We start from the raw sequence: 9,719 nt of genomic DNA on the forward strand, positions 1-9,719 counted from the left end.
AAGTTCGAATTTTATAATTGCAATGTAGACACTGAATAAGTGAATACTTTGATTTCGAATAAACAATACACATTAAAATAAACAAATCATAAACCCTAGAATAAAAAATCATAATTATATTTACAAACGCAGCACTCACAAATTAAATTTAAAAAAAAAAAAAAATTAAGAGAAGAGAAGCATTGATCGGGTGCCTGATCTCTATAAGAGCAACTCCAGCGTGGGAGCCCTCCCCCCAGGTTATTCACTATTCAATCCATCTAGTGAACAGTAACTACCCTTAATGAACAGTAACTGCATTTTGCATCTCCACCGTTGCACTTGAATAGCCATGGCAATAAGCAATAAAATAATAGTATTTTTTTTTTAATTTTTTTATTTATAAAATAATAGTATGTTTTTATTTTTTTATTTATAAAATAATAGTATTTTTTTCACAAAACTTGTCTTCACCGTGGACGAAGAAGAGATTGAGAGCTCTGCCGAGCTCTCATATGAGGAGGAGGGAGACGGAGAAGAGCAAGGTTATATCAAATCTGACGCTTACGGAGAACCAAGCCCTGAGAATCCAACAATGGGTCTTGCCGAAATGGAAGAGGGGTTGGTTGAAAACCCAAAATTTGAAGTTGCAGTAGCAACAGGAGACGGTGGTCGCGAGAGGAGGAAGCTGCAGAGATCCATTCTCGTCACCGGCACAGTCGGTTTCGTCGGAACCCACGTCTATGTGGCCCTCAAAAAGCGTGGAGACGTCGTCCTGACGTCAGCCCACGTCAGACTGCCTTCGGGTGCTCTGGCAGGCACGAATCGACGGGCCTGGCGCTCAAGCCTGCTCGGGCTCCCTCGCCAGCCAACGCTGGACTTACTCCCTTAGGCAATCCAGCCCTGTTCCGAAGCCCGTCCCTCGAGCAGGAGCTCCCGCTGAAGCTGCTCTAATTGGAGTGGGAAAGAAGAACCAATTCACAATCGCAGGCATAGACTTGCTTTAGTTGCTCTGTGCATTAAATTCCCAAAAAAAGGTGAATTGTTGTTGGAGTTTCACCCCACCCTAGACACTTTGTACACCAAGTTTCAACTTTCAAGACAACTATATGATTTTAAATTTAAATATTTTATTAAATTCAAACTCCAAAAATATATTTATATATATTATATATACACACACACATATTTAAAAATAAATATGCCCCCCCCCCCCCCAAAAAAAAACCCAAAGCACTACACGGCAAGTTCCAAAAAAAATATTTATAATTTTATATTTAGATATTTTACTCAAACTACAAAATTATATACACACACACACACACACACACACATATCTATATATATATAATTATGATTGACACTCTAAAATTCTCATTTTACATTCCAAACTTTCTATATTTGAAAAAAAAAAATACACTTGTGAAGAGTGTAGGATGAGATTTTTGGAGTGTCAATAACATTTCCCTATATAAAATAAAAAAAAATAAAAAAAAAAAAAATTTGGGGCCCCCCCCGAAGTGGGGGCCCTAGGCGGCCACCTTCGCTGACTACCCTCAGGGCTGGCCCTGAGTGCTCTTATCGTTTCTCATATTGACTATGGAGTATTTTTGTTTTAGTTGCACTAAAATTCGTTTGTCTAGTTCTCATGGCTCGATACTCCCTCGAGAGCAACTCAAGCACTCACTTAAGAGTAACTTGACCCCATCCCGAGTGCTTGTTAAGCCTTCTCATTTGCCTTTAGTGTTATAGAGCTCGTTTGGATATACTTTTGAAATGACTGAAAACGCTTTTGGTGAAAATGTTTTTGGAACCAATTCTTAGTAAAAATGTAAGTAAATTCTGAAAAAACACTTAAAGTGCTTCTTGGAATAAACACATCTAGGAAGCCCTTTAAGTGCTTTTGGAACCAAAAAACATTTTCTCTAAAAGCGTTTTCAGTAATTTTAAAAGCACATCCAAACGAACCCATATTTTATTTGTTATTATATATAGACACAATCTGAAAATTTAAACACATTCAACTATAATAAATAGCTGTAAGCGAAAATGACTCTCTTTGCTTTTCTATCTAAAAATGAATTTACTACTACAGTTGAATATACTGTTTTGGAAAAGGAATTTCACTTCTCTCTTCAAGTTAATGTGGTATAATCATTCTTACAATAACTTTCGAGGGCTCTTTTAACAATAACTAATTGCCGACTTACATTATATATCTAGCTACCAAATCAATTTTGTATTACTATGCCTCTCATACTTTGTAGAATATCTTTAACTTTACATCCTACACACTAACTGATAAACCTTAAAGACTCAGCATAGTCCATCACTAATAGTGTCTTAACTTAACTACATATTATTAGGTCTTCGATTTTATCACAAAATGACTTGGTTATATTAGGGGTAAAAACTCCAATATATTAATTGTATATAATTTGTTATATGACCAATGTGGGATCTTATTCGCCAACACTAACTCTACTGTCTTAATTTACTCCATGTATTCATTATTTGTGTCCCACTTCATCTCATGCCATCAGTTAGTTTGAAATAGGCCGCTACGTGACATGAGTTCTTTGGTCCTTTTAGCTTGTTGGCACATTTTAGACATCTAAAACTTCAGAAATATTCATGCCACGAAAAAACCAAGTTACACCGGATTCCATCCCTGACGACTCCGTCATTAGAGATCACAAATTATCCCTACATTAACTACTGAGATGACTACAAAGCCCATCATGTCAATGAAACAAACACTTGAATGAGTTTTCTCAACTCAGTTGACGAAATGAAAATATTAGACATAGAAGATGTGTGCACAGGATAGACAATATATGTTAATGTTGGGCACTTCAGGCCCATGTAATGATGCAATCCGAGAAAGACGCCACGAAAAACCCGGAGATTGAAAAGCCCAATGTCTAAGGAGCTTAGAAGATGATGCTCCCAAGCACTAAAGTCGACCACCTCTTGCTCCTTCCGACCAGGATACATGAAGAGCTTTTCAACTACCAAGGGAACATGGGCGGATTGATAGCTTTATGGCACAAGTCTCCAAAGACAAATCTACCCATATGTCAATTACGCCACGTTATGACTCACAATCATTAGTAGACACTTAGGAAGGGATGTAAAAGTGGCCAAAACGGTGCTTAGAGAGGAGGGGTTGGATAACCAAGGCCAAGCGGGATGCTTAACCCATATCATTCTGAAAATGTGCGCCATCTTGACTAAACGTAGGTTACTCCACCATTCAATGTTTGGTTGGTAGGTGAAAAGGTGTCAACATACTAGTTTGCGTTGGTGGTGCATTAAATGCCAACTTGAGAAGATCCAAGGTTGGGGCTGTCGTTGAGGGCCTATATAAAAGAATGGGACCTCTTGTATTGGCGTCGAACGACTTGAAAAAGAGAGAGAGTTCATTTATTAGCCGATAGCTCTTTTTATTCTTGAAATCAATATAATCCAAGCAACACAATGGATGTGGCCCAATTTCACAGATGAACCATTTAAATCTTTGAGTTTATTTCATTTTAGTCCATATCCCAAGTCCACCAAGGGTTTATTGTTTTAATTTGTGAACATGCAAGTTTTGAACGTTAACAATATATAATAAGTTTTTATCACAAGTAATTTCTGAAGTTGACCCACTCCATTAAGATGATCATTGAAATAGAAAATCGATTTCAATTTTAGGCACCATCTTGACGAGATATGTCAATTTTAGGATCTAGTTATGATTAAAATCCTATATAATAGACGAAGGGGTATAAATGATATAATGTTGAGAGTATCACTCCCACATCGAGTAAATAAGGGACATTGATGTGCTTATAAGGACATCTTGATCTTCAACGGTAGCCTAAATGGCCCAATTTGGCCCCCTTTCCTAAAAAAGTCACCTTCAATGGAGTTCCATATGGAATATAGAAGGTTTGGAGTGCATAATTAGTAATGCTATCTAGACACACTTTTAAATTATGTGATGTGTCACTAATAGAAATGAGCAATGCTAGGGAGATTAACATTTTAAACCAAATTTTGTAAAACAAATGATGTGGTTGTTGATGATTGAATTATTATTTAAGTGTTTATTAACGTGCTTATTTCTTATTGGAGACAAATTATATGGTTTGCGAATTTAGTTTAAAAAGTTGACCTTCTTAACATTACTCATAGAAAATAAGCAGTTTAATCAACACTTAAGTAATAATTTAATCATCAACAACTATAACATATGATTTACAAAATATACTTTAAATTAATAGTCTCCCTAACATTACATGTGCACAAGTAAATTTTTCAAAGAACAAATAACAATTTCCAAAAAGAAAGGAAAAAAATTCGGACATACAAACCACTTTTTCTTCTTTGTTGTTGACTTGAACAAGACACAATGCTTCATCTTATGTTAATAATCCAAGTAAACCATATTCGCTTGTATTTCTGACCTACATTACACTTCAAGTATATGCTAAAGTATAAGTTGTTTGTTTATCTTTTACTAGGGAACCATTTCGGTAACGTTTTTGCAATGAGAAAATACAATTTGTTTTTATGACAGTATGATGATTTATTTAAGAATGTCAAACTCAATACCAAATACATTGGTCACCTAGATTATCCTCAATCAACACATCCGCAATATGATTTGGGGCAGGAGCGGATCCATTCATGGACCGGGTGGTCTCCGTAAGTTTGAAGAAGCACATCTGATAACTTCGACCTTCGAGGACCGCTCAACAGTTTGGGCAGATGGTGGAAGAGAGAAGACTATTGATAAGAGTAGATTTAAATTTTGAGTTCTTCAAGTGGGCTGGAGTTATTCTTCTTCGCCTTTATCAAATGTTGACATCTAGTTTGGAGTCTTTGGACTACTGTACTGTATGTGGGATTTTAAAAGCTTGGAGTTGGTTGCAAATTGAGTCAGTAGGTAAATAAAAAAACTTTTCAAACTTTAAAAATATTTCGTAAAATACTACAAATTGGTAGTATAGGCATTAGGTGTCAGCTCACCACATAGCTAAAACCTAACGTAACTTGATTAGAATCAAGTGATGTTAGAATCTTGAATCGGCCGCTAATTTATAGGGTCTTCATACCAAATTGCCTCCGAATATTCTTATATAAGAAAAAAAAAATAGACAACTATTTTAAAACAGCACAAACAATTACAAGAATATCTCACTATAAGAAGGTAACATGTGACAATTGTATAATAAATAAATGGTCTCTACCAAAGTACTAACCAAACTTCCACCGACAAACAAATATCACAATGTTACAAATTTCCCCCACAAAAAAAAATAAAATAAAAAAAGAAAATCACACTCACACAAAACCAATTAGATAAAAAAAAGAAAAGAAAAAGAGATTTACCTCGAATTGACATCGCACTTATTACCCAGAACAAGCCTGTAAAAATTAAAAATAAACCAAAAACTTACAGCAATGAAAACACTAACCACACACTGGTAAAAACAAAACCCCCAAACCCCAGCCTTCCAACCCTCACGGCTCCGTTACTGTCATCCGCGGTCTGATCTGCCGGGTCCTCATCCGGCGACGCCGCGGGCGAATCGGCCTCCTGTTCGGAGGCAGGTGAGGGCGCGTGCTTCGCTTTCTTCGGCGCGTGGGCCGGTTTCTCCGGGGCCGGGGCCGGTGCGGGAGTCAAAGCCCCCTTGAAAAGCTCCTTAGGCTGCAAGACCTTGTCGATGGTGTAGATAGCGACGGGCTGCTCGTCGATGAGTGTCCCCGTGATCCTCGCCGTGACGAGCTTGGTCCTCAGAGTGACCTGCTGCCCGTCGTTTTGGACGGTGAAGTCGAACTTACTCGCGCCGTCGGTGGCCAGAGTGTTCATCAGTCCATTGTTGGACTTCAACATCGACATGGATTGGTAGACCGGAATGCCGTGGTACTCGAGCAGCGCAGCCTTCCCGGCCACAGTCAGGTTCTTGAATTTCGGCAAGAAGGCCTTGAATGCGTCGTCCATCGGACAGAAAACGGTCAGCCCGCCGTCGAGATTGTCCTCGTAGGTCTTGAAGGCGTCGGAGGTTGCAAGGAGCGTGTCGGCGAAGATCTTGCAGCCGTGGGCGGACATGATTCCGGTGATGTTCAGCTCAGCGGGGGCCGGGGTGGGGGCCTCGGCGGCCTGGTTGGGGAGGAGGGTGCTGATCTGAATGATAGAGATGTTGTACGGAACCTCTTCGACGGATTTGACGAAATGGGAAGGGAAGTTGCCGTCGTTGTCCTCGGGGCTGAAACCGACCTTTCCACCCTTTAAGTCGGTGATGTTGACGAATCCGGAGGAGCCCGCGGCGGAGCCGGTGGCCTGGAACATGGTGGCGGCGAGGGCAGTGCCGTTGGTGATCTGATGGAGCTTCTTGGCGCCGAAGTAGTCTAGGAGGACGTGGAGGGAGATAATGTTTTTGATGGAGTAGATGGAGAGGTGTTTGGAGAGAAGAGCCGACATGGCGGAGTTGTCGACGGCGCACACGGTGATGGTGGTGCGGTCATTGATGTCTGCGGCAAGGTGGGTCAGGGTGAGGTAGTGATTGAAGGTCGAGAACTCGGGGTGCTTCGCGAGGAGACGCGTGATGTTGTGCGCTTCAGTGAGGGTGGTGAGGAGGGTGAGCGTGAGGAGGAAGGCGCCGGCGGTGGTGGCCCGGCGGAGCTGCATTGTGTGGGATTTGGATCTGGGGATTTTGGGGGGTTTGGGGTTCCAGAGAGTGAGAGGGTTCTAGAGGGAGGGAGAGAGAGAGACGTTGAGGAGCTTGTGATTGTGGGTTGGCTTGGTGTAAAGTGAGAGAGTGAGAGTGAGAGTGAGTGGGGGAAGGTAGAGGGAGGAGGGAGGTTTATAAGCATGGGGCTTGGATGTGAGATATATTACAAGTGAAGCCACTGTGTTGGTGTTTTTGTTGATTAAATTTTATTATTATTATTAACAAACGATATTAATTTAAAATAATGTGATCAAATAGACCGTAATATTAAATAGAAAAAAAAAATTTGAGATAAGTGTCATCAGGTGGGTCCCTTCCCATGAATAACCTTGCCTTTCTTGTGTTGGGTTGTTTTGTTCTTTAGTTATGTCTAGAAGAAGAGGATGAGGAAAGTGGGGGGAAGAAGTTTGGCGTTTATATTTGGTTTTATTTAAATTTGACGGAGAAATAGGGATCTGGTGAGGTTGTGGTATCTCAGATTTCAAGTTTTGTATAAAAAGGGAGCAATAATTAGGCCTTTGGTGTATGTTGTAACATCAAACCGTCTAACTTTTTATTTTTATTTGATTTTCAAATAAACTCAATTCATTATCACTTACTACTACTACGATCTAATGATATTCATCTTTACTTGTAAGTAAGAAGTTTTAGGTTTGATTCTTGCCAAAAACGAAGTTGAACCACGTTACTATGGAAAGCTCATTGTAAGGTTTAGCCTTCTCTCCCACCTCCTTAATGTAGATGCTATAATTTGTTCAAAAAAAAAAAATTAAGCTCATTTCACTATTTGCAAATTAAAACGGTTATTAGTACTTTAAAAATCTCATTTTACACTTTTTACAAGTGTATTTTGCTTTCTAATTATAAAAGTTTGGAGTGCCGATGAAAATTTTGAAGTACTAATAACAATTCCTTTACAAATAATGTATATTTATTATGAAAAAATTTATAAATAAAACCTTCAATTTCTTAATCTTTATTTGAAGATATTCTTAAAAAACATCTTCAAATCACAGGTCGTTTAGTTATCCAAATGTGTTAATAAATTGATAGTGTAGGTCCAAATTAATAACATATTAATGATGAACCGTCAATTTATTTGATACATTTTGAATAATTAAACTGTCTTTTATTCGAATGATTTTTTATAAAGATGATTTTCAAATAAACATTAAGAAATAAAATGTTTGCAATTTTAAAATTTCTACAAAAGATATGTTATTTGCAATTGCAAGTAGATTAATTCAATTATTATTGATAATCTCATGAGTTTGATTTGATGATAAGATGTCAAGAAAAATTTTCTCGGCGGGGTAAGTTTCTTTGTTACGTTAGCATTAGCACATGGCATAAATTTAAGTTTTTTGGTCTTTGGACCATACATTTTCTCTTCCAAACCATACAAATTTTAATATTTTGAAGGAACTGTTCTTAGCATTTTAAAAAATCTTATTCTACATTTTTCATTAGTTTATTTTTTTTTAATTATAGAAAATTTAGAATGTAAAATAAGATTTTTGAACTGACAATAACAATTTCTTGTTTTTATTTTACAAACAAAATAATTGAAGCGCCCCCAACGAAGTTACATCATTACAACAAGATTAATCACAACTAAATACTGAGCCCATCACAAATAAAAACAACTTACGTGAACAAGCTTTTCGTTACGTGCCGTTCCTATCTAACAATACAATGTCATGAGAGCAATTAAAAATTGTTAAAGAAGGAGAGTTAGCGGCAGATCACGTGGTATTAGGCATCTTCCTCGTCAGAAATCAAGGCACGGCACTCTTCGCACGCATAGAATCAGCTACCGCACGTTGAAAAGTCTGCCATTTGTGGGACCCAAAAAATCCTTGCCTGCATGCACGTCCACAGAAGTTAACAGTGGTCAGTCATCAATGCCGTCAAATCGTTGACCGCTGAGAAGAACAATGGATTGACTGTGGACATGACCGTTGATTCTAACGACCGTGTGCCAGGAACCTGTCGGCACGTACGAGGGGTAGTTTTGTGGTTTTGGGAACAAAGGAGGGTGGTTTAGCGGGAAGAGGGTGTGAGGGATCCAGGTTAAAGTGTGGCAATCTGCTGCAAAATCCAACGATTGCCAGGCTGGCATGACGTTGACGTATAACATAAGGACACGTGGTGGTATATTTCTACGATCTTACATCGGCTATGGATCCTTCCACCGACAATACCATTGCTGGAACCACGTTATCCTTGGCTGTAGATATTATATACTGTGCTGGTTAGTGGTTGAGAAATTCGAAGAACAAGTTTGCATGCATGTTAATGGCGAAGCTAAAATTATAAAACATCTATAGGAGCCATGATTTTGACAAGAAACTTCATTGGACCATAAACTTATGCCCATGTATACCGATAACTATTGTGATATGTAAAGGCTTGTCGAGACGGTTGTAAGAAACTATTGAGTAATGTCAAAGATTGTCAAAACTTGTTAATTGAGATATTTCATTACGCATTTGGTATGCACAATAGAGTAACACACATGAAGAGAAAGAGAAAAGACAGGACTGATAGAAGAAAATAGGAGGAGGAGGAGGTTCGGTTCTAATTCAGTGTTGTTGACTACCTATTTAGTTTACGCTATATGTTTAGTGGGCCAACTACAAATACACAAACAAATATAGGGCGTGTCTAAGGTGCGGATGAAGTGAGTGGATAATCTATACAAACAAGGATCTAACGGCTGAAAATGGACGAGCTCAAAAGTAGAACTAGGTCGTTGTGACCCGCTGCATTTAGAAAATTTAAAATTTTTTTATTCAGTTGATATGTTTTTGTTTGACGGAGGGAAACAAGGGGCAAGCGGGTTGGCCGTTGCGCACGTTGAAGAAGGAAAAACAGGGTAAAAGAAGCAAACATAAGGAGCTGGTGTTTGGAACGGATTTATGGTGGATCGAAGTTAGGTTGCAGCTGCAACCCGGTAATCCCATAACTTTAAAAAAAATTTGTTCACTCAGTGTGTTTGTGACGGTGAATGAG

The 9,719-nt window shown here is 38.6% G+C and overlaps 1 protein-coding gene across 1 annotated transcript; it reads right to left on the reverse strand.

The window, feature by feature from the left end:
* Positions 1 to 5,153: 5,153 nt before the first annotated feature.
* Positions 5,154 to 6,937, reverse strand: FLA1 (FASCICLIN-like arabinogalactan 1). The gene has a single exon (XM_068454275.2). The coding sequence runs from the start codon at positions 6,659 to 6,661 to the stop codon at positions 5,426 to 5,428; it is 1,236 nt and encodes a 411-aa protein (XP_068310376.2). The 5' UTR covers positions 6,662 to 6,937; the 3' UTR covers positions 5,154 to 5,425.
* Between the last annotated feature and the right edge of the window lie 2,782 nt (positions 6,938 to 9,719).

This window comes from Pyrus communis, chromosome 3 (assembly GCF_041283825.1).
Source record: "Pyrus communis isolate YQ-2024b chromosome 3, ASM4128382v1, whole genome shotgun sequence".
NCBI lineage: Eukaryota > Viridiplantae > Streptophyta > Magnoliopsida > Rosales > Rosaceae > Pyrus > Pyrus communis.

What these genes read in the sequence shown, in the direction of transcription:
- FLA1 (XM_068454275.2), bottom strand. Translation starts at nt 6,661, where the DNA reads ATGCAGCTCCGCCGGGCCACCACCGCCGGCGCCTTCCTCCTCACGCTC.